The following is a 25875-nucleotide window of genomic DNA, read 5'->3' as shown; positions in this document are numbered from 1 at the left end:
GACAGTCACTCTGGCCGCGCTGAACAGGAGACGGGAGCTGGGAAGGATACATTTTGATACATTTGGACCATAAGACGCAGGGACTTTTTCCCCCCACTTCTGGGGGAAAAAAAGTGCGTCTTATGGTCCGAAAAATACGGTAGGTTTCAATCCACCATGTAATGCTAGTGAATATGGGGAAAAAAGATATGGTAAGCAGGTCTCCAAAATAATGGCACATGCAGAGGGACTGTAGAAAAATAACAGAGTGACAGGTGCTAAATAGGCTTAAGTAATATTAATATTATTATTATTAATTATTTAGCTATGACATTTTCTGCAGTGCTGTCCAGAGTCCATAGTCATATTACCTAAATGCCCTTCAGAGGAGCTCATAATCTAACGTTATCCTAATTAAGTCATAGTCTAAAGTCCCTAACACAGTTTTGGATGAAAGCCATTTAGCTTATCAGTATGTTTTTGGTAAGTGGAAAGCAAACCAGAGTGATCCGAAAACCCCAAGCCTGGCCTGTCCTGGCTCCCTATGCAAAAAAAAGTTCTTTCACCTGTCCCTTCCATATGCTTTAATACAATTTTGTTTTAAAACAACCCTTTAATTTCAAAAAGAATCACAAGCTCAATGAAATATTGTTTAGCTCTTTTTTAAATTTAACTGATAAAAAAATGGTCTGTTTCTGAAACTCAAATGACTTCTTAAAATTGAGTTGATCTACTAAAACAGACGCACAGAATGTAAAAAATAGAAACACTATAAAGAAGCAAAGGGGGGATTTTTATACATATTAAGAAATGGTACTTTTAACAAAAAACACTGCCTGATTCTGGTTGATGGCCCAGTTTGATATCTCACTGCACAGGGAACATATTGAGCCTCCCTGTCTACTAACATGGTGGTAACTTTCAAGTTTACAACACACTTGGGACTTTTTCCCACAATATTCTACACAGTTTCTCACTTGAACTAAGGGTATAGTCCCCTTTATTGAACTACATTCTGTCTGCTAAAATCTACAAAGATGGACAACCATTCTGCATTGTATGTCTCTACCTCTTCTAAAGAAGCCTAAAGAAGGTGAAAAGCGTTAGAAATTGGAGACAACTGCAATCTCTTCTGGATCTCTTTTCTGTACACCTTCTATTAGTGCATTAGCAGAGCTATATCTACTGCCATTTTGGCACAGCTTCAAAACTTTACTCGTTTGTAATATTTCCATTTTTGAAATTAATTTGGGGCTGGCATTAACTCTCTTAAGGGTACATACAGAAGGTTACCCCTAATTGTACAATTCACTGTGCTTAGATGAATGATTTTTTAGGTGCTCATCCTGTATAAAGAAGACACAATAGAGAAAATGATTCCCACTGGTTGCAGCAGACTGATGGCATTATCTCAGGAATATGATATATTTGGCAAAACGTCCGAAATGTATTCATGAGGACTGAACGTTCCACTGCAAATCACCATTTTGGACCATAAATGGTTAATTTAAAGACATTGTTTTATTTTGCTTTTATTCTTGGGTTTGTATGTACCAGATATTACACATAAGGAAAATCAAAGTGCCCAGGTGTAAATAGTGTCAAGTAGTCAAGGATTATAAAGAAAGACACATTTACAATTACAGCAAGGATACATCACAGAACAAGCATTCTTTTGTGTAAACATGGAAGGCCAATGCAAAACCAAAAGCAATCATCAAATAAGTAACGGGAATATATTCTTTGAAATGTGCTGAAATAATTCCGTTGCCGATTTACAGCTTCTTAGGTACTTCCAAGTTTTAGAAAAGCACGTTGCCAGATTAGGAAATCATTTGACAGCAGCTGCAAGTGGAGAAATATAGAAGCATTCACATATCCCTAGATGGCAGAAATACCACTTGGCCTGTAAAAATTCCAACAGCTAAAAGCCATAAGAAGATGTTGAGCCTTATGTGTTACTGGAGGTTTTAGTTTGCATGAAACACTTAAGGACAGGTAAAGCCACCAGCTTTAACCTGGCGCCAGCATTACCTTCCTGAGTCTTTTTTTTCCTTAGATTTTGAACTTTTAGATACTGGCACATGACTTGTAATAAGGATTAAAATGAAAGCAACTACTTTCTTAAGGTCTTCAAAATTTTGCTTTAAAAAAAAAAAAAAAAAACCCATATACAGCTTGTTTTCAGCAAACGTTTTATGCAAAGTGGTGTTTTTCTAAGTTGTAGAAGATTTTGCACCTGCACTTTACTGCTACATTACTTGCCGTATTATTGACCTATAGAATGATTAGGGGTTAAATGAATCTCTGATTTATTTTATTGCTACCTTGTCCGAACTGCAGAATCGTCCTTTTTATTCATCCCAGTGACCACCATTACTGGGCGAGACCGTAAAAAGAAATCCAAAAGTTTACAGTTTTTCCCTTCTCTACAGGCGACATGTGTTAGTGAGGGCAGCTGTTCTGGCTCCTCACACTGCAAAGATTTCCTCCATTCTGCACATGAGAGTGGCACTGAATTTATTGTTGCTACACCATCACAGGAAACTACACTAGGTGGACTTCAGAGGCAGGATTGACAAGTATGTCACTTATTGCATAAGCCATTGCAGAACATATTTTTTTTTATATTTGAAGGCCATAATTCTACTTTAAATCACACATATACTTACATCCAGCCAGCAGGTACTGATAATATTGCACCACATCAGATGCCAACAACAAGGGATGATTAGCATTAAATGGTGGTTGTAGCTCATTCCACTGTGGAGTCCTATAAAAGTTCAATAAATAGATTATTTATTGGATATGGTCATGGATATACTAGTAAGGTTTTTGAAATAAGTAAAGAAAAAAGTCAAGCTCTGCAAGGCAGTATACACTGTCATATAGTTATTCTGCTGCATTTTTGTAACTCACATTTCACATTTTCAATTCATTTTACATATATACTTGTGCTACATAAATGCCAGAAAACTCTCTCTAGTGGTGCTAAAAGTTAGCTGGGTATCATATTATCTTATATAATATATAAGATAATATATATAATATATAAGTTTAATTACACTTGTTCACTATCTGGTTATACTCCTTTTTCTGCATCAAATAGACATAGAAATGATTGTAACTTTATTTCTGAAAAAATAGATGGATGAATGATGGCCATACTGTACAACATTCCTTAACTCAGACAAAATTCCTTTAAGGTCCTTCTCTCTGAGAAATGACAGCTCTGTCCAATATGAGGTCATTTTAATTAAGGAAAGTTCCTTGTAAATTGTTCTGTATCGTTCTTATTGATTACACCAATACAGGAATAACCATGGCTGCAGGACAATGCATCCTGAAAATCAATGTCAAAATACTTTAAATTGTCCTAAAAAAGGGCCTGGAATAATATTTCTAAATTGATTTCTGTTTGTTGCAGTTAGGTCTGGCCACTTATTAAGGGCCATCTCAATTGAGTCTAACTTTTATTAGAAAAGCAATGGAACGTTTCTGCTCCGATAGACAATCACGTTAATGCAGATATAAATTAGGGGCTAATGATAATAACTGTAAGTGATGCTTTTACTGACAGAAATATGATTTATAAAATTCTCTTGGGAATGAAGAGTTCTAATATTCTTTGGTATGATTGAGAACATTTACTATATATGCTTACAACCAACATTTTTGCTCTTTACATTTAGAAAACAAAACTTACTGACCTAGCAAGTTCTAGACCACTTTAAAAATATTGCAGAAATGTCACAATTGTCTTTTTCATTTTTTTCTGTTCACCTTACAGTATAGGTGTAGGTTTGACCTGTTTGAAAATAATATCATCTTACCTGGCTCCCTGTATCTCCAATCATTCAATAAAAAATACTAATTTTCTAACACAAAGCCTGTTTGACACCCAGCAAGTTGGTTTTTCAGTTTCCACAAAAACATGACCATTGTAGCCCTGTTTTCCAGGATGACCCATGCACCCTGCAGCCCAAAGGTTAACTATCAACTTGTAAATTGATGTCAAGACGGAAATCAATTGCATTTAATACAATACAATACAAATAATTTACAGGACTGTTTCTGCACTACTTTTTTCAAAAACAATAAACCAGGCACATTTTAAAATCCCCTCACTGAAATTCTTTTTTTATTGATGTAAAAAAGCTTACAGCCGACAGCCCCCATTTGCTCATCTTACTTCATTCCTCTGATAGGTTGGTTATAAAGATAAGCCAAGCATAAGATGGCCTTATGGAAGAAGAGTTTCACAGTCAGTTTTAAAACATGTATTACATTTATTACTTCAATAAAAATAACCTGCAAGCATGTCGTACCTAACAAGGGCCCAACTTGCACGTGGGGAAGTCCACATTTCCAAAGGTGTGTCATCATTTATCTTCGGTGCAGTACTTAGAGGCCGAGGTTCAAGGACATGTTCTACCAAAGTTCCATAACAACTAATGATATAAAGGGATTCCACCACATACTGCTTAGACTGGTCTAAAAAATGTAAAAAAACAAATATTTTTTTTAATGGTTATATCTACAAATTAGAAATAAGTTAACAAATGAATAGCCAGTTTAATGAGTACACATAAAAATAAAATGCAGAGGTCAGTTAGAGTAGGTATATAGTTGAGTTTGCCACAGAACTTACTGTATGCTGTTGAATGTTTATCATATGGCTAAATAACTGGGTCTGCCAATCCTAAAACCCAACTAAACCCAAAATTGAACATGACAAAGTCTAACAGCAATTAGGCTGATAAGTCAATACAAACAGTTTATACACACACAAAGCAGTGGAGAGAATATCTGTTATCTGTGTATAACCTGTTATATGGGCCAATTAAACTTCAACACTGGACTAGATCTAATTAATTGTCATAAACTGTATATAACTGTAAATTTAGGCAATAGAATGATCAATAGTAGGAAAAACCAAAGAAGGATGTACAATAGATGCAATAATCTATTTCACAACAATCCTGCTACTACCCTACAGTGAAAACCATGTATATATAGTCATGAGAAAAAGAAGGTACACTTTCTTTCAATTCTGCTTCAAGACATAAAAAAAAAATTCTCTGGTCATTACAAGGTCCTAAATTAGGGATATACAATCTCATATGAACAACAACACATGACATATTACACAATGTCGTTATTTATTTTACAAAGATGTTGTCAAAATGAAGAAGCAGTGCTTGAAGAATTAGGTACAGCCCTAAAACTTTCTTAGGGATTAGGAGGGTAAGTAGAAGCCAGGTGCTGCTAATCAATGGCACTTGATTAACTGATCATCAGCAAATGAAACCACCACTATTAAAGCAGTGTTATGGCAGTTTGCTGATCTAGAGTAGTAGGGTGTGTGTTATCATAACACAAAGGTGATCTTAGAAAAGTTTTGCAGGGCAATAATCTGCGAAGGCCAACATGATTTACTTGAGAGTTTGCCTTCTCCAATATTAGGTTTAGTTTGGCTTTAAGTTACCCCGAATAGTTGAATAGTAAATGAATGTGTAAAAATGTACCATCCTAATAAGTTTAGTATTTAGTTGATACAGACATTAAATATTTTAGTTTACTAATTAGTTTTGAATGGCAATTTTTAGGATTTATCAAAAATCACATTAATTTAGTTCCATTTTAAGTTTGCGAATTTCCAGCAATGCTTCCTGGACCATATTTTGATTGAAAGGGGTTATGCCCAGAGAGAAGGACATTGTCCAATTACATTTAATGGGTACTAATCTTTCAGTACTGCCTTAAGTAATTAACTGGTGACTGACTACCGTAGAGCTCATGTCAACGGGAGTTAATGGAATTGTGTTTTTCATTCAAACACATGACTATGGCTGAATGAAAAACAGTGTTTCACAAAAAAATGATGTGTTTCACCTACTTTGCCTACAGTTGAAATGCACATTACATGCTTACAAAGTAACACAGTAATATACAAAGCAGGTCAAAGGCGGCCTTAAAACTGTTGTGTGTACTGCTCTATTAAAGCCAAGGGGATTTTCACTCATTTGACTGGTACCAGTTCCTTTATTGCCTAATTTACACACTGGTGCTAACTGATTTTGTTTCAAATAGCAATAAAATATAAAAGTGTGCACTAAGTAACTTACAACAGCAGAGCTCGACAAAGGGGGTACAACTAAAAGAAGACAATGCTGTACATGACTCCTATGGACTGTTTTTTAGATTTAGTGTTAGTTTAAGGATTCAATAGGAGTTGTTTAGGTGATGGTGCTTAATTATTATAATTAGTAAACCACCAGATAGCACCAGCTGTGTCTTGTATGACAAAACAACCACAATGGCAGATTAAAACATTTTCAAGTTCGAAATTATTTAATCGTTCACAAAAAAAACGACAGTGGGAAAGAAGACAAAATCCTAAAATTATTCCTAAACTGTATTTAACTTAAAATATCAGGTAACAAATGAGGTTTCACTGCAAACTTAAGTACATTTGTCAATTATCTATTTTTTCTGCAGGGAGAGATAGTTTTAGTTAAATATGTAAGCATGCCATGGTAAGACATCCTTGGCTATCAGGAATATAATGTTATGTTCACTGGTGATTTATTCCAGTGCATTTATCATCCCAGACACATTCATTTAAAGAAATCTGTATTAAAATACATGTTCACAAAGAGTGTTCAATGGTTGTTTTACTTTGCTCCGATGTTAGTTGTACTGAGTTTTGGTGGCAGTTACAGGGAGAATGCATTGATGCAAGAAATGTTTTTAGACAGACATAAGGGCCTTCATTGGACAGACTTGTGTTTATTAAAATACATAGTACCTTTTCTGCAATAGCTGCTGTTATGTGTGCCTTTGTTGGCAACTTGTGACAGATGTGTCTGACTTTTTACGTGGTTTGTGTCTTGGCCATATGTCCTTGGCTGGGATCACAATGTAAATGTAATCATTTCTGACCGCCCTGTATGTCTATCAGTGCCAGATTCAGGTCTAAACATAGAGCAACATATGTTGGTCTGACTCACCGAGTAAAGTGTTTCTATGAGGCAGTTTGGTGTCAGAAAACCAAGTCTGCCATTGTGCAATATAGTTATTGATATTATTGAAAGCTTACCTGAGGGATTTATTTGGTTGTTTAGCACTAACTGATAATAAACAATTAAAAGTAGTGTCATGACTTTAAGGAAAATGCACAGAAGTTATATGTATATTGAATATCATAATTTACAAAAGATACATAAGGAGAAGCCTTTCTGATACACAAAACTATCCTCAAAGTCAAGGGCAGAGGTCATGAACTAAATACAATAGAATACTTTAATAATGAGTGATGAGATGAGTTTGCAAAGAACAACAGCTCCATCCACTGCAGTCTGGTGTCTCTATCCTACCGCAATAACTAGTTAATGTAATGTAAACTCCACCAGGGAAAGAGAACTATTTGGCAAGTGAAGTGAGTACTCTATAGATCTTGCTTCCATATTTCCCAATAGACATAAGAAAATGATGAGTGATTTAACCAACCAGCATAAACCTAGCTTCCATATATAATTATTCTGTGCATTTCCTTTTCAGATACTAGGCAACAATGTGCAAAATGCAAATATAAAGTCTGTAGCACCAAAAGAAAGCATCTCATACTAGAGATGCCATGACTTCTAATAATAAAACATTTTCATCTTCCCAGAGAATATCCATGATTCCTATGCCTATACCTAAATATTCTTATCAATTCACAATGTAAACCTATTTACAAGATTAAGGGTTTCAGCAGGATGCAGTTGGGACAAAAATAATTCTTGCCATGATATGTTTGATATATTGTAAATTTGTCAGAATCTGGATGTTTTTTTTTATATGGTGCAAGCTACTGACCTTTGTCCCTCTTAATACCTTGATTGCTTGCAAACCAGGAGCGAGAGGATCCAAACACTGCAGATACACAGAATTCTCCTCCTGAGGACTTGCTTGGGGAAATCTGTGGAGTTTGCTTGACTTTGCTAGTGAAAATAAATAGAAAATTGTTAAAAAGTTGAAAAATAATGTAGACAATATGGCTGCATTAGTTTTCTTTTTTTCAGACCTTTTCTCTTTCTTCTGGTAATACTATAAAAAAAGTGAACACTTTTTTCTCAGTGTCCATTAGGGGAGACATGGCTTTTACCCAGGCTAAGATTTGTTCATCTCGATTATTCTAATATATGGTGGTTTGATGGGACAAGTTGTTTGCACAATACCAGTGTAATTTTTGGAACTTTTCTTCAGCTCACCAAAAGTGACAAGAATAGTGAATTTCTGGTAACAAAACATATATTTGCTGTGCTCACGGAGATGTTCTTTACCTGAAAATGGAATCTTAGTCTATGTACACACGCTCGATTATTGACATTGGAAAAAATCTTTCACGATCATTTCCAGCGACAAGCGACTGAAAGATGAATAAATGAGCACTGTACATACAGCACTGTGCTGTTCTATGGAGAAGGGAGGGGAGAAAACGAGCACCCCACATGCTTTCCTCCATTCACCTTCTGTCATTCATGAAAACGAATCTTTGAACAAAGTCGTACGACTTCAGTACACACGTCAGATTCCCATCCGATATGAGCCCAACAGCTTGTATCAGGGGAGAATCATCTGACACGTGTACATAGCCTAATGAAGGCATATTATCTGGGTTTGGTCTCAGATTGGTAAATGCATGTAATGGATTATATTTCCAGTTTTTAGTGTATATTAGATTTAAATGGATAAGATGCAAACTATTGATAAAGTAGGTAATCTGATATTCATACAAAAATTCTCTGTTGTTAGATCAGTCACTGACATTTAGAGCCCATTACCTGTGAAGATTCACCTGCAGAGAAAGTTGAAGAACCTGGAGTCGCCGCACACTATTATTTTGTGGTAACCACACGGTAAAATACAAGTCTAGTTATTGCTAACTAATCCACACGGTAATACACCTCAATAGACATGCTGTGCACTGTGGTACAAAAAAGTGCAAGGCTACTTTTTTTTGTTCTATGTGTTGAAGCCTATTTGAAATGCATGGTAATGTGTGTAATAACACACTGCAATAGATCTAATCATCAACATCAGTTTATATATATATAAAATCAATTTGTACATTTTATTTCCAGAACAATAAAGTACTCTATCAATGTTAGGTAAGGAAAGTAAAGAAAACTCCATGTGTGCAACATAAAAAAGACTTAATTTAATGGAACTATATTTCTGGGTGCCTTCTTTACATGGCCCTTGCTTTTTCCATAGGTAACTACTGCAAGCCTTCCATCTCTGGGGATAAGGTGGTCATATTTCGGAAGACATGCTAGGGATGTAAAGTATCTTCTATAACAACACTAGTACTTTTTTAGTGATTAGTGAACAGGCCAACCTTCACACTTAGCAGTAAGTCTGCGGAAGCTCTTGTAGTTATCTGTTCCAGGTAATTCAAGAAAAGGAAGCAGGTATTGATTTACAATAATGTTTTCCTTGCAATATATACAAGTAACTTAGGTGTATTGCTGTTTCATTTATAAATCCAACATAGTTGGATGATCCCTTCATTTAAGTACCAGGTGGAGAGAGAGAAAATACAGACAGACAGGAGTTTTAAACCTTCAGTTAAATAATTATTTTACAATCTTATAAAAACATATAACTATTTAAAAACGTCTGAATAAGTATCTAAGTATTGGCTCAGCACAATGCACCTACATCTACAATTTTCATAACAAGTCCACATATTTCTCCGATTTAACTATCATCGGTTAAAACATACAGCATATGTGTTTTAGTTCCAAACAATCTTTTTACAATAGCAGCAGTAAACAACCCAGTGGTTGTATTGCCAGTCTCTATTGTATTACAGTCTCCGTTTAAACAACATAAACAATGGTTAAGTTCATAGGACTGTGTAGCGTAGCAGCAATCAACCTTTCTCTCATTAAACCATTCATGAAGCCCTGCGGTTTGTATTACCCTATACTCTACACACTTCCTAATCTATAGCCTGCACTGTAAATCCTATAGTGATAACAATCCATTTTGTCTTCTGCAACACTAAAACACTGTACAATATTGATTGTTGTAGCCCTGGACTGGCTAAAAAGCTGCCGCCTACAAAGATGTGATTTGTAAAAGTAATGTGCTATGGTAATCTCCTAAGGGCTACACTAACCTGTTTTGGCATCAGATCAACATAATACTTGGTCTGGAATAACCAGGAATGTTTACAAGAAAGGATATAAAAGCATTATGAATCATCACACAATGATGCTGAGGTGTTCCATGTAATCAATCATTGTTACATGCTCATGTGTCAGCCCGGTGTTGGGACACACCAGTGCATTAAGAGGGTAGATGGGATCATAAAACGCATTTCATTTTGGAATGTTTCCATTGGAACACTATATTAAATTATGAATTCCTTGGTCTTTTCTTTCCAATTCAAGGTAATGGATATGTAATTTAGAAAGTGGAGATTTAAGTGTGTGTCGTGAAGTGGAATTAGTCATTTCTGAGGAACAACTGAATGGCACTTTTTTATCCCAATAAAATGTGCCTTTGGATAGACACTGCACTGTGAATACCTTAAAGTTTCAAATAAAAAAAGTATAGTACAACTTTTATTTCCTATCCTAGCAAGGGAATTCATTCATATGTGATATTATTATGCAACCTCCTCAGTTTTCAGAAACCCAAGACATATGACCATCATTAAAAATATTGGTTATGTAATGGGCAGTTCCAGAACTATATTTGATTTCCCCTACTGTGTTAAGCAAACACTTCACTGCTATATATTTTTAAACAGGTTTAAATATTGACTAATAATGCTATTGAATGGCTTCTTTTATAAATACCACAATGAATGCATGCAGAATTGGAGTGGTTCTAGGATTGTTTTTATTTTACATTGATAAAAATGCAGTGATTAATAATAAACAGCAGAGCATTACTATTATTATCAATAAACAGGATTTATATAGCGCCCACATATTACGCAGCGCTGTACATTAAATAGGCATTACTGACCAAATCTGGAAGCTGAGCAGCTGAGATAAACTAAGGGGTCTATTTTTAAAGCAGTGAATCTGACATTCATTGAAACATTTCCTGGGGAAAATCAATTACTGCCATTGAAACACATAAACCTGGAAGATTCCTATCAGGGTATGTTTCATTGAATGTCAGGTTTGCTGCTTTATACTGAGATCTCTAGGTGTATGGAAGACAAACAAAAAGGAAAGTCATATTATCAGTCTCTTATTTCCTGATTGAAAACATATGGGGATAAAAGAATTTATGTCTGTATTCATATGAATTTCAGTTGGATCCATAGAGATCTGTGAGCAAGCTGTGTTTTACCAGATCACCTAAGAAAACTAAACACGTGAAAAGGACCTTAGTGCTCAACCCTCTGGATGGAACTGAAAATACTAAATATTCATATACAATACTTATGTGAATAAAAATTACTGCTTTATAGTTTTAGTCCAGATCAAAATGATTTTAACATATTTTTACTTTAAATTAATTATGCAGCTAAACAAAATCTTCCTTTAGGTAATATTATTGACCTTGTTGTGTTATCAGAAAATTGTTTATTTTTTTCTTCATCATTCAGGGTGATTAAGTGGAGCTGGTTGAAATGCATCAGTCTGGTGACTGCAAAGTTAAGCTGCGTACACACCTGCAATTTTTCTCGTTGGAAAGGATCTTTCACGATCCTTTCCAACGAGAAAAGACTGCAAGATGCATGAACGATGCTGTACATACAGCACCGTTCATGCTCTATGGAGAGGGGAGGGGGAGAGCGACGGAGCGGCACCCTGCTGCGCGCTCTCCCCTTCCCTTTCATTAGGATCGGTCGTCGTCCATCGTCCATGGATCCGCCAGGACGGTCGTCGGACGATGGACGACGACCGACTGTACACACGGCAGATTTTCGCCCGATAATTGGCCGATACCGATTATCGGGCGAGAAAAATTTGCCGTGTGTACGCAGCTTTAAGCCTGTTAAAGTAGTTTCATTACAGTTTTGTTGTTATCCTGTAGCTACCACCATCTTTAAAAGTTTGTCTGTTAATCTACTGATGATTTTATTATTAATAATCATTAATTTTGGAATTTTAGCATTAAATAATAATATAAACATTTTTACTAGACTTTTCACTATATTTTGAAATCCCAAATAAAAAATCAACAGATCCAGCCTTTAAGCATCATGACATAACACGAGACATAAAGTTTCTGCGCAAAACCTGTGTCAGGCATTCCTCAGCTGACTTTACCAAGTCCTTGTTATAAGCAATGACAGCCTAAGTATAGCGCTTTTAGTACAGAAGTGGAAATCTACCTATTACTTCTTTCATCTATAAAATAGCTCTACTAACCAGTGCATCAAACACATTTTTACACATGACTTTGGTGCGGTCTTTGTATGGTGATCAACATGGGGTGAAGGTCACTCTTTTCTGGTGTAATGTTTTGTATTTCACATTACCAAGTTTGCAGAGAAAACCAATTGGAATCAGTGGGAGATTACCGTAAAGAAGTGTCTGAAACTCTATGGTGGAGACCTTGCTATTGAAAATCATGGTAACATACAAACAGTTGGTAGTTGCATGCCAGCAAAATCCAGTCAAACCATAAATAAATAAAATAAAAACTAATATAAATAAAATATTACGTTTGGTTGGACTGACCCTTTTACAATGATAATGAAATCGAATTGTTTGACCTTCTTTGGGGCTCTTATTGGGGCAGAGCAAAACTATGCATAAAATTGTTAAGGACAGAAAAGTAAAATGTTATTATGAACCTTCGAAACTGTAGTCTTTTATATGTATCTACAGCTCCAACATGCTGCCAGACTCAGGCCGGCCTCACCCTCACCTTTATCGGATACTCAAGTCTTCAGTATGAAAGGCATGATTTTTTGTATTCCCATTTTCTACCTAGGGTTTTTGGAAAAGTTTCTTCAATTTTGTATTTCAGTGAATTCAGTGGAGGAAGAATGTGTGCTTTGGTGAAAGATGTTTGGGATATCATAATTGAGATGGTACCTATTGTTTCTATATTGTTTTCCTTCCTGCTAACCCTTATGTTATGTGTCACATTTTCTTCTACTTTATTCTTCATAGAGCATACTCTACACTTGTAGGAACTCTAGCTGTGTCAATTGTGGAGACCAGGGTGACCAAATACATTTACTTTGTAAATGACCCTAATTCTTTTCTTATTTGACCTTTAGTGATTCACAGACATTGTGGTATATCATACTTGTTTGGGGTGTGACCCTATTACCTGCGTCTTGGGATAGTCCCTGCTTTGGATTCCATTGTTGTTGCTGTCTCTAAAGCACTTATTGTTACTCACAGAATCATTATAAGTTCTACAACTACTGCTCAGTGGTACACCGAGATGCACTCTATACTTAAAAACTACTCTCTCATAACAGACAATGCTCCTCAAAGGTCACACAAAATCTGTTCCTGATGGATAAACAAGCTAGATACCTTTTTGGGTGTAATACTGCTATCCTGTACCTTTAATAATCTGGGTGGTTCATTCTGACCATATACTACCTATGTTGCTTTTTGCGGAGCTTGCTGCTGGTTAGATTACTATTGTTATTTAAATGCACTATTTGCAACTCAATTTTAAAAATAGCTTAACAAATTGTACATTTAGTAACTATACAATTTCCTAATATTATGAAATTCCTTAATTTAATATTTACACATTCTTAGTAGTATGATTTTTGTGCCCATTTTGCTTATGTTCTATATTACAAGCCTATAGGTCAACTGTGTTCCATCATTGTGCTTTACTCCCCTTTAAACTGTCATTGCTTCGTAAATTGCAAACAAAGCTAAAGCCAAAGGAAAAGGTAGACATCACATGTAAAAACAACATCAAGGCATGCAATGGGGCAATTTCAGGACTTTCAGCAAACGTGCAGATTTACACACTGCCGCTGATGAAAAATAAATGTATGCTCACGCTTAACACTCCTGACTTAGCACGAGTAAGGTTATAAGGTACAAAAAGGCACCAAACCTCATCCGGGATTAAACACACATATTGCATATACATCTAATTTTAAATCACATTTGTATTCTTTAGTATTGTTTTTAACCATATAAAATTTTTTTTTTTTTTTTTTTGATAGAATGTGAATGGGGAATGGCTTTGCAAGGTTTTACTGTTATCAAGGATTCCAGAAGAGATTTATCCTCCTTTCCTGTCCTGCAGACAACTTTCTACCAGACATAAAGGGATATATTCAACAGCAACTCAAACAGAAATAGAAAAAAAACTTCTTTAGAACAGTAGGGGAAGGCTAAAACCCCTGTCAGATTTTTTAATTGTCTCTCAATTCGAGTTGGCCGAAGATCTTGACCTCAGAAAAGGACAGTGTGAAGATGTCAATGTCAACAAAGAAAAATTTTTAAAAAATTGTAAACAGGCAGGTAATTTTGTTTTATTGCAGAAAACATAGCATGACCCTGCTGCAAAAAAGACCCACCTACCTGATTTTTTTTTAATTTTTACCTTTACTTTTCACAGGGAAAACCAAATGTGATGCAAGCCAATCAACATTTAGCTACCTGAACTAGAAAAAAATCGTTCAGTGAAGAAAATTAATTTGTTTGCAACATTTAATTATGAGCATTGTTGTACCAAAAATTGACCCAAAGCAACCAATCACAAACAATGCCTTTTTATGTCAATAAAATCTAAAACATAACTGGTATGGTTATACACACAACTTTTTCCTCTAGTTTTATTTTTACAATTAGAAGCCTAAGCATGGCTTATGTATAACTGTAAATATTTATCCATTTGCTAACTTTAGCAAACTTTATCCTCTACTCATAAAGTGACTCCCAGTCAACACATTCATACACCAGCAAAATGGTATGTCTGGTACTAGCATCAGCATTAAACAAAATGATGGCTATCCATTATCAAATATATAATAATAAAAATATTATTTAAAACATTAAAAAGATCATCAGCATTTTAACAATAATAATATATATTATTTTTTGTTGTTGTTCCTTTTTAAGCTGCTTACACATGTCAGATTTTTATCGCCCAATAATCGGCATCGGCTAGATATCGGGCGAAAATCTGGCGTGTGTACAGTCGGCATCGTCCATCGTCCGAACGACCGTCCTGGCGGATCCACGGACGATGAACGACGACCGATCCTAATGAAAGGGAAGGGGAGAGCGCGCAGCAGGGTGCCGCTTCGTCGCTCTCCCCCTCCCCTCTCCATAGAGCAGAACGGTGCTGTATGTATAGCACTCGTTCATGCATCGTGTAGTCCTTTGTCGTTGGAAAGGATCGTGAAAGATCCTTTCCAACGACAAAAATTGCACGTGTGTACGCAGCTTTAGTTTTTTACTTCTTTTTCTTTGTGCTAATAATATTTATATTCACCATGCCTAAATTCACATATCGTTGACTGACTGACCCTCTATTATTGCTCAACGTATGTTAAAAGCATCAAGTTTTTAGTAAAAAAAAAAAAAAAAGTTAGATTGAAATTTTTCATCTGCTAGTCCGCGAGTTCTTCTGAGCACTTCATATTGAAAATATTGTTTTTCTGAACCATATGTACACCCTTATTGTATGTAATGGTTAAAATTATAAGATTCTGCAGTCTTTCCAGATATGCCTTAACTGATACTTTTAGACCTTTCACCATTTGTTCTACATAATACATTTTTTCTGTAAGATAAGGTTCCAGAACTGGACACTTTTTTAGGCTTAGTCTACACAGACGTTTTCCCCAGCATTTAACCTGAGGCTTTAAAAGCCCATGTTTGAAATTCTCATGCATTCCAAATGGGCTAATCTACACCAGGAAAATTCCTTGAGGCACGTTTATGAGCTTTATCTAAATAAAAATGCAGGGAAAATGCGAGAAAATGCTCCCATTGAATTCAATGGAGGCTTTTACAAGCGTTTTAAGCTTTTTATGAAAGCATTCATTGAAAACAATGGGGGCTTTTATAAGTGTTTTTAGCAGGACTTTGGAATCTGGAAGCCCCCTTAAATAATGGAGCTTCTTATTAAAGAGGAGCTGTGACATGTGTTCTGTACCCAAGAACGCATACTACAGTTCCGCTGGTTGAGCTGTCATCAGGGTTTCCCTTTTCTCAGCCAATCACAAAGCACTAGAGGTAAATGGGGAGCCTTGTCCCCAAATAACCCCTAGTGCCTGGAGATCCCTGTCAGGAGGAGTCCCACGGTTGTGATCATATTACGAATGCAGCCGTGGGAATCATCCTGTCATTGTGGGTTGTGGGATAACCTGTAATAAAAAAAAAAAAAAAAAAGTTTAGTTACACAAAACACAGACATTCAATAAAATACTTTAACATTAAAACCTCATCTTATTTTTTACATATATATTTACCCCTTCAGGGAATGCGTAAGGGGTTTTATGTACCCCTGTACTCATTTCTTGAAAAGTTAAAAGTAAACCTTTTATAAACGCATAAATGTAAAATCGCGGCAATTCACAGTAAAACGCGTCATGGGCGTTTTTTAACATTTTAAAGACAAGCTTTAAAACGCTCGTAAAAGTGCATAAAAACAAATATAAACATGTTAGGAATGTTTACATGCGTTTTTAAAACCGTCCGTGTAGACCCAGCCCTTAAGATTAACTAGTATAGTTTGAGGAGATTCTGAACCGTGTGTGTGCTGGGGATCCTCTCACTGATTCACCTGAAAAATCTACTAGCTTTTCCTATCGCCTGGCCATACTGTTGCTCATTTTGCTATCAACTAAAACTATAAAAAAAAGGTTTGTAGATGCTTATTTTTAGCAAACATTGTACACTACCAGACAAATGTTTACTCAATCGTAGGATATATCTTGTCTACATGCATTGCTTTGCATCTAGAAACTTTAAATTGTAGTTTTCATTATTTTGACCAATCTTGCAGTAATGTTAAACATATTCCAAATTGCAAACACCTCCAGTAATATTAAGCCTAACAGTATTTAACTTACATATTTTGACCATCAAATCAACATTCATATCACTTACTGTATGTTGTCTTTTGGTACACAACTAGTGACTGCTCTCTCTTCTGAACACTCTGATATCTATACTTGACTGTTGTCAACTGCATATCCACTGAACCACCCATGGGTTAAGTTGAGTGGGACCCTACTCACTAAAATCAAAGCAATTTAAACACCACCACTCTAAATTATCTGTGATATATTCAAAAATTGCTTCTCAGTCTGATTCGATCTGCCTCCAGTACATATATAGAGGCAACCCCCCCCCCCCCCCCATATATGAGTCAGGGTTCTGACTTTTCTCCACATTGTTTAAAAATGAAAAAGGTATTGCCTAGAGATAACGTTAAAAAACAGAGAAATACCAATATGACATGGTGGTATACATTTTGTTTTTTTTTTCTATCAAATCAAATCGTAGAAAACGTAAGATTTAATATAAAAAGAGGAAACTTCTACAAGTTTCCCACTTCCACAGTAGCACAAGTAAGGCAGAAACCAAATAGTGATGTGCAACAAACATCAGACTTGCTCATATTACCCTCAATCTTCCAAAGGAGTACTGATATTATAACAACAGCCAGCAATTTTACAGGCTTTTACTTTCATTATTGAAAAAAAACAAATTTCTCAAGGAAACAAGTATGGAAATGATGCAAGTCAAAAGCAAATGTAGTGAGTTGAAACACAAAACATGCAATGGTCATGGAGACATACAGAAGAACATGCAGTTAAGTATCTTGTCATAAATTTCTGAACACATGTACATGAGACATTTACCATGCAATGGGCTAAGACAAAGGCACCAAATTGCTACTGAATAAGTGCTTATATATGCAGAAGTTAAGTAACAGGAAAACATAACACGATCCTGCCCCGTCTTTAAGTACCCAAACATAGGTTGATAAAAATGTATCTGACTCCAAACTTCTATTTAGTACATATACTTACTGAATCATATCAAAATGGCACAAGGACTGCTGAACCTTTTCCACTGCTGATTACTTTGTGTTTGTTATACTGTTTTGCTATACTATTTTGTGTTTATTTACAAAAATAAGTTGACCTATGAAACATTGGTTAAAAATAATATTAAAAAACTTAAGAGATAGAAAGCAAGAAGAGGATACATGTGGTTCAATAATGGGTTGTTAATGGGTCAACAAAGTATTTATAATTAAAGTATCCAACACTGTTTTGGGGGGAAATTCACACAAGAGCTGCAGTGCAGTACTCTTAAAATACAGAGGAAAACCCAGCTATCAAGCTGACAGGTTCTTATATTTAAATAGATCAGGCATGATGGGGGAGGATCCACACTGAAAAGACATGCAAAAATTCAGGCAAGGGTTTACAAACTTTTCTACCATTAGTCTGGATATATTTATGATGAAGCCTATTTTTTACTGCATACAGGAGATATTCTAGTCACCTTTCATTCAGACTACAAAGACATATTTTGCTCATCATTATAAAAGATTTAACCTAAAATGCAAAATTACTAGAACACCTTGTAGCGGGATACTGTATTTAGCTATCTGGTTGATGGACTTCTCTCATAGCTGCAGCAGCAAAAAGACAACTCTGATAACTGCCATACGGACTTGGAGTCCAGGAGCATTTGTTGTGAGATTTTGTGGTGTGTTTAGCCATCAGCAAAACTCACTATAACCTAAAGCACATTCCACATTTAGCTACCACAACTATAATAAGTCAGGAATGGTGCCAGTACTGAAGCCTGTTTTCTTCATTTGGCTTAGAAATTTCTGTGCACCCACATATTGCAAAATGGTTGTGGAACATATATAATAAAATAAAGCAATAAAGCCTGCTTTAATAATTTTGTCAGCATAAAAAACAGCTAGAGAAGGCTGTAAAACAATAAGGTCTTCCACTCCCTAGCATTTTGTCAACAGTGCATGTGTACAGATGTGCCTGACATTTCAGACAAAACCACTGAACAATGGTTGGTTTCCAGTCCCCACACTTCCCTTGTTGGGTCATGAGACGGCTCCTTCGGCAAACATTCTGTGAAATCTCATGCACAACATGCAATAATCTGTCAAATTTCCATTCACTATGCTGTCATAATTACAGTTCTTATTAAAACCTTAATGAAAACAACATGCTAAGCGAGGCAAATGCAGAAAACACTTTATTATTCCTTCAGCTATAATATCTATGTAGACTCTTTAAGGCCTCTTTTTTTTCATTCTCTCAAAAGCCACCACGAAAATCAAACCGACCACAAAGCAGCCTTATGAAGGCAACTAGTGATTTAAAACTCCAATGTACTGCACACATTCCTCTTTAATCTGCGCCTTTTAATCTTGTTTCAGACCAAAGATTAGTGCTGGCTGACAACTGTCTGTCTTTGGCAAGGGCTCAGTGGTCAGTCAAAATCTGAGAAAGAAAAACTGTAATTCAACAAAATGAGTATGTTCACTGAAACTTCATGGCAATTTACTATATACTTTGTTCTTGACAAAGGACAGGCCCAAAGGATAAAAAAAGTAAACTCTGGAATGCCTACATTTTCGAGCTGCAATATTTCATCAGGCCTCACTCAACCAAAAAGACAAACAGAAAATGTTTATGTTCGTGACTTCAAGTGCCTGAAAAAAGAACTCCTTAGTTGTCCAAAGCAACCAGTAAGAATCTCTCTTTTATGTTCCTGCTGTGGAAAAGGAGACTGAGGTGCAAAATCTGATACTTACTACCAGGGTCAAATACAAAAGCTCTACCTTCAGACACTACCTATTACGAGGAAGGAGTGTTATGTGTAGGAAAACACTAGCCAACATTACGTCTACAGTAGAGGGCCTCAAAGAACTGCTCTTGTTGCCACGGCATTTAAAATTTTCATTTTATTATCTCATAAATATGGGAACAAATTTGATTGGTTGCATGCAGTATACAGAATATAATTTTTGCTTTCCACAGAAGGCAGTTAAATTTTCCCTTTCACTTTTTTATCCTCCACTCCAAACCCTAAAATGAAACATAAATGAGCACATACTTTAGATAAGTACACACATCAGATGATTCTCGGTCATTACGAACCGCAGGGCCCAACTCAGAAAACAGTCTGACAATCTGTACAGAGGCCATCCAACGTCATTAATGGATGTGTCCATTGTACGGCCTTAATACAAGTGAAATGAGGAGAGCGCAGTGGGGTGCCGCTTGCTCCCCCTCCTCAATAGAGCAAAACGACGCTGTCATATACTATGCAATGTTTCCTAAAGTTAAAACATTAAACTAGGATATTCCTAATCAATGAATAATTGATGAATTGGTCCAAATATTAACTATAACCGTGAATGCCCCTTTTCTGCTTGATGAATCACTGCAAATTCCACTCTCTCACTTTGGTAGGCTAATGTGATTCAGTGGGGGTGTACTCCCTAACAACCTGGGGCTACTGGGCGAACTCCCTGCAGTTTTCTATAACAACACTGCTTTTCCTATTGTTATAGTAAACAGTGGGGAGTGCTCCTATCATCAGAGCATCAGATCCAAAATGGAAAATTTCTTGCTGATATCCTGATCTACATCTCATACCTAATGGATGCCTCACAATCATTCAGAGCTGGAAAATGGGGGGAAAAGTATACCCAGTGTGATTGTGTGTCAGTTTTGGAACTCCCAGGTTCCCAACTATTTAAAAAAACTATATTGAGGACAAAATACTAGTATAAAAATGCCATGGGACCTAAATCTTCACTAACAAAATGTGTTGTCATTATTATAGTGCCTCTCTAGTAAATGTGCCATTGTGCTGAAACCATATAACATGTAGTTCACAACACAGTCCAAGAAATAATACTGAAAAATCTAATTGTATAGTTATTTTAAGGATAGTGGGTTCTATTTTACTTAGGGTTTAGATCCCCAACATCACATCACAACCACAAAGTGTCTTTCAGGTAAATTTATTAAAGACTCAAGATACTAGTAAAATGAGTAGGAAGAGTGTCTGAAAAGGCAAGCACCATAAGTTAGAACTATGGTCCAGGTGCACAAAATGTTTAAACAAATGCAGACTGTGCCCTCCCACATTGCATATATGTAATGACCTAAATACAAATTACAAATATTACATGATTCAAATTACATACAAATACAAAATTTGATATTTGATTTTTTAACATTTTCTATTTCATTGATATACAACTAGAAAATTATTATATATGAATATTTTTTCCATAATTAATAGGATAGAGAGTAACTACATACCTAAAAGGTGTTAATTTATCATTTAGGAACTATTTTGAATATGATTGCTATTTTATTTATTAATGAAGATCTATCACTTACCATTGTATAATAATATTTGTAACTTTTTTTAAGTATTATTTTACTGTAAATGTATTATTATGGATAATAAAATAGTAATAATGTGTATTAATATAATTGGGCTTCTTATTACAAATCCTATGCTTGCACTTGTTCTACATTGAAACGTCAACATTGGTTTATTCTCCATGCTCTCACAAATATTTGCCAATTATTAACCACTATATGACTGGAATTCAATTTGCTAATCTTTTATTAATGAATTTTTAAATTGCTTTAAAAATAACTTTTAGGGAATACATGGTTTCATGCAAAGATTTTATTAGTGGGTCACTATATAAGTTTGCAAGGGAAAATTGAATATTTTTTTAGATTTGTATTTCAATTTCAAGCATATTCAAAACAAAGAAAAAATATATTCAGATTAATATACATTACAAATAGTTTTAGATGTTGTGTCTCTACTACAGTACCGTAACACAATATTTGCTGTCTGTTTATTGGGCCTATGAAATATATAAATGGCCCTTTATATAATATGTAAAATGCCAGGTTTAAATAAAGCACAATTTTTAAAAACATGGTAAAACTTTTAAAATCTAAATTCAGATTTTTCAGTACATTAATATTTATACTGTTGTCCAGCAGAAAGCACAAAATGTAATATATTTCTGTTTTAGTTGCTAAATTATTTGATATAAAATCTGATAAGAAAATCAAGCACAAAAATTTACATAACAATAAGGTGCCTCCATCAAAACCTCAACCAAGCAGAACACAAGAGACGAGTTACAGCTGGTTAAGAGAACATGAATTATAAGCATGCTGGGGTTTCAGAACTTACCAAGGAGCTTTGATGGAAAAACATCCTGCTCCAAACAGGTAAGGTCTTCACATAGGAGGGGAAAAGGCAAAACAAATTAGATAAAAATAAAGACCTCATTATCAACATTCAATGATCAAATCATGCGCTTATGTTCAGAAAATTATTTTCACTAATGCTTTGCAACATAAAAGCACAATAATAACAATAACATTCTTTTTATTTTGAACACATATTGTTAAGTTTCTTTTCAATCATAAAGCAAGATTTCATTCTTCATTAGTTCATCAGACAAAAATTAAATAGGGACATGAGCCAGCTCCCTATAGTGAGCCACATTAAAAATATTAATAGTACTTAAAAACATTCATAACAGTGCATGTCATTAATACTATAAATTAGTCCGTGTATGCTTGCATTCATGGATATAGGAAATTTTGAAGCAAAATAAGTGTGCATCTGCCAAGAGTTTACTGGTTGCTACATTAAAGTGGCTCCTTGTGGCTCTCAAGCCAGTGGTTTGTGGAACACTACTTGTAATAACACCTGGCGGGATGTACAATTATGCCACTAGCTGCTAACAACCAACAGATGTGCCTTGTCAACAAGCAGATCTCATGGTCATGCCGGCAAACAACTGTACTGTATATGTGTTGTAAAACAAAACACATGTGGCTTTTATTTTTTCCCTTATTATTTACACACAACACAAGAAAGATTAATGCCAAGTAGGTGGTCAAATTATTTTGTAGCGGATTTTTAACATAAAATGTGAACAATGGAACCACTTAAATTTTAAGAAAAGTGGTCTCAAATGTGTCTGTGTGGTGCAATAGATTATTTGAAAAGTTTACTTGCAGAAGACCTATCTCATAGCAAGCTGGTTTGCACTAACACTTACAAACCAATATATACTTTAAGTGAGTGTACGCAGCTCACATGTTTAGCTTATTGTCTCACATTTGTGCCGCAGTTACCTGCATGCGTGTTTCAGAAATAACTGACTTAAATTGTCACAATATATATATATATATATATATATATATATCATGGTAGCAGTTACAGGAAATGCTAAATGGTATAAAATGGTTTATTGTAGTGTGTATATTACTATAGCTGTCTAATCCCTACCCTAATCAATGATCAGTACTTGTCACCCACAACAAACATCTAAATTTAGACCTCTAAACCTCTGTATCTAGGCATTTTACAGAAAAGAATACATCTGTCTTACATCTATTAAAATTTGTTTCCCCCACTTTTATCTGCCAAACCAGAACAAGCAGTAAATGAAATGGTCAAGCAATCAATTATGACTTAAGGACAATTAAGGACTCCTAAAGTATATCCAAACCCAAGAACAACTTTGTAATATATTGAAGAATCACCGGCAAAGGATGTGGTGGTTACCTTTGTTTTATTTTTAGGTTTTGTTCTTCTATATGGTGATCTCTGTCCTAGGATGGTAACCATATTTAGGTAGCAGCAGTTTTGTCACCCTAGGACATGATGACAGAACACCAACCTATATCCTCTTATCAATAACCTAGAAGTATGTTTTGTGGTCCTTGGAGATAGCTTGGAACATTGGTTTATCATACATTCAGGAGGGACATGGAAAATAGAAAGTTGTCACTATAGATTTCTGTCAGGATCCACTGATATTTTTATTGCACTTATCCAATTTGTAATAAAAAAACAGCAATTTAATTGCTGTTTAATTAATTTAATTAGTCATGTATCATTGAAAGCCACTGAAATCATATGCTCAATGTGGTTGACAAATGTTAGTTACACATGAGGCGAAGGTCTTATTTCATTTTCAACAGAGAATATTTTATGAAATATTTTCCAACGTAATAAAATTGTTACATTGATGGAAGTGATTAAAATGACACCTCTTGGCTGGACTCCCATAAGAGATTCTTGACCAAGCCCAATCATTGGTTATCACTCAAATTCTTGTAATCCCCGTTTACATCTGTGCATTATTATTGTAGTCAAATGCATGTGAAACCTAACCCACAGTGCATGATTAGATCTTAGCCATTTTAGCCAATGGCATTAACAAACACAGAAATGAGAGCTGTCCTAAAAACGTTAATATATTGGTCAAAAAAAAGGAACCTAGGTACAAATGGGAACCCTAACATATCACAAAAGCTGATCCCATGCGTGCGGCTAAAAACTAAATGGCAATGATTTACTTATAAAACATGAGGGCAACACCTTATACAGACACAATGGGCCTGATTTTTTAAACCTTTCCAAGGCTGGAGATGATACAATCCTATCAATGAAGGTGAGTGATCCAGCAAACTGAAATGGATCTGGTTCAGGATTGAAAACTTTGCTAACAAATAGCAAACGACAAGGCAAGCCCAATGAATGAGTGCATTATTACGTTTATTTTTTGTGGGTGAAAAAGAACAAGAAATGAGAAGAGGGTGTTACCAGGAAAGGAAAATACAGACTGCAAATGAAGACCTGCCAGATGTTGTAATATTTTCCCACACTAAAACATAAATGTACGTTTTGTTGTTTCTGTTCTTATCACTTCCTGTTCTTGTCACACCAGGACAGGAGATGAGAGTAAATCTCCCCTCACAGAAGGAAAAGCACTGTTCTAATACAGTACCTCTCAACTTTGTACAAACAAAAGAAAATAAATCTGTAAAGAATTGTGTTGGACTTAATGATAGATGAACTTTGAGACAGCAGGAGAACATCTATTATCCATACCAGCTAGTTATAAGTTTACTTTTATTTTCTAACCTGCCCTTGAAAAAAATGTCATCTGAAGCTATACTGGTTGCTATGCACAGTACTGCTCATGGAAGCAATTTTACAGACAATTCCTAATGATGACTTCTTTAACATTTAGTAAATATTAGACAGTCCACTCTATGAATAATGTTCTATTACCAATGTTAACTTACAAAGACCTCTAGACATCTGTGAATTTAATATACCTATTTATAGTTAAAAACCCCCATGGGAAGAGAGAATACAAATGGCTACTCCATTGCATCAAAAGTTTGATGAACGTCTGTTCTGTGCACTGGCAAAATGGCTGCACTAAAATGACAAGGCAACCCTTTCTTGAAATGACAGCTCCAGATGGCCCTGTCTTATGACAATCAACACCCAATGTCATAATGAATGAGATCTAGATAAAATGTAGGATTAAATATACAATCATACGCTAGAATGGACTATAATAAAGTAATACAATACCTCTTTATAAAAGTATATTTTTTGATTTTGTGTGTATATCATTCTTTCTCTTTTTTTCCCCACAGTTGCATATAACAAGACAAAATGGTGCTCAGCCATTATTTTTTTACTAATTACAGATAATAAACATGGACAGACACAACCACATAAAACCTGAAGAAATTTAACATTCATTACATTCATTATTTACTGATCAGCCATGATAATTTGTTTGTCCACCTTCTTTGTATTGAAACCTCTTTGTCTGACACATACACAGGTCTTTGATTTGCATCCACTTCAGAACAAATTTTAAAAATATAAATAGGGAATATATTATCTTTATCTAATGCACTCTTATTGTTCATAAAGATTGTAAAATCCAACATCAACGTTCCACATCATATTTTATTATTAGGATTATTATTATTAATAATAATGAACTGTATTTATATGTCACCAACATATTATGCAGTGCTGTACATTAAATAGGGGTTGCAAATAACTA

At 35.2% G+C, this 25875-nt stretch overlaps 1 protein-coding gene across 1 annotated transcript in view; it reads right to left on the bottom strand.

The window, feature by feature from the left end:
- The window catches only part of BCAS3 (BCAS3 microtubule associated cell migration factor), a 532737-nt gene that overhangs the window by 305280 nt on the left and 201582 nt on the right, over nucleotides 1-25875 (bottom strand). The window contains exons 17-20 of the mRNA XM_072407233.1: nucleotides 22173-22217; nucleotides 7843-7967; nucleotides 4308-4473; nucleotides 2652-2752 (exon numbers count right to left, since the gene is read on the bottom strand). Of these exons, the coding sequence (XP_072263334.1) occupies nucleotides 2652-2752; nucleotides 4308-4473; nucleotides 7843-7967; nucleotides 22173-22217 (437 nt within the window). The remainder of the gene's footprint in view (nucleotides 1-2651; nucleotides 2753-4307; nucleotides 4474-7842; nucleotides 7968-22172; nucleotides 22218-25875) is intronic.

The sequence above is a fragment of the Pyxicephalus adspersus genome, chromosome 1 (assembly GCF_032062135.1).
Source record: "Pyxicephalus adspersus chromosome 1, UCB_Pads_2.0, whole genome shotgun sequence".
NCBI classification, from domain to species: Eukaryota; Metazoa; Chordata; class Amphibia; order Anura; family Pyxicephalidae; genus Pyxicephalus; species Pyxicephalus adspersus.
The sequence above is the reverse complement of the archived record's forward strand: the minus strand, read 5'-3'. Positions and strand labels throughout refer to the sequence as shown.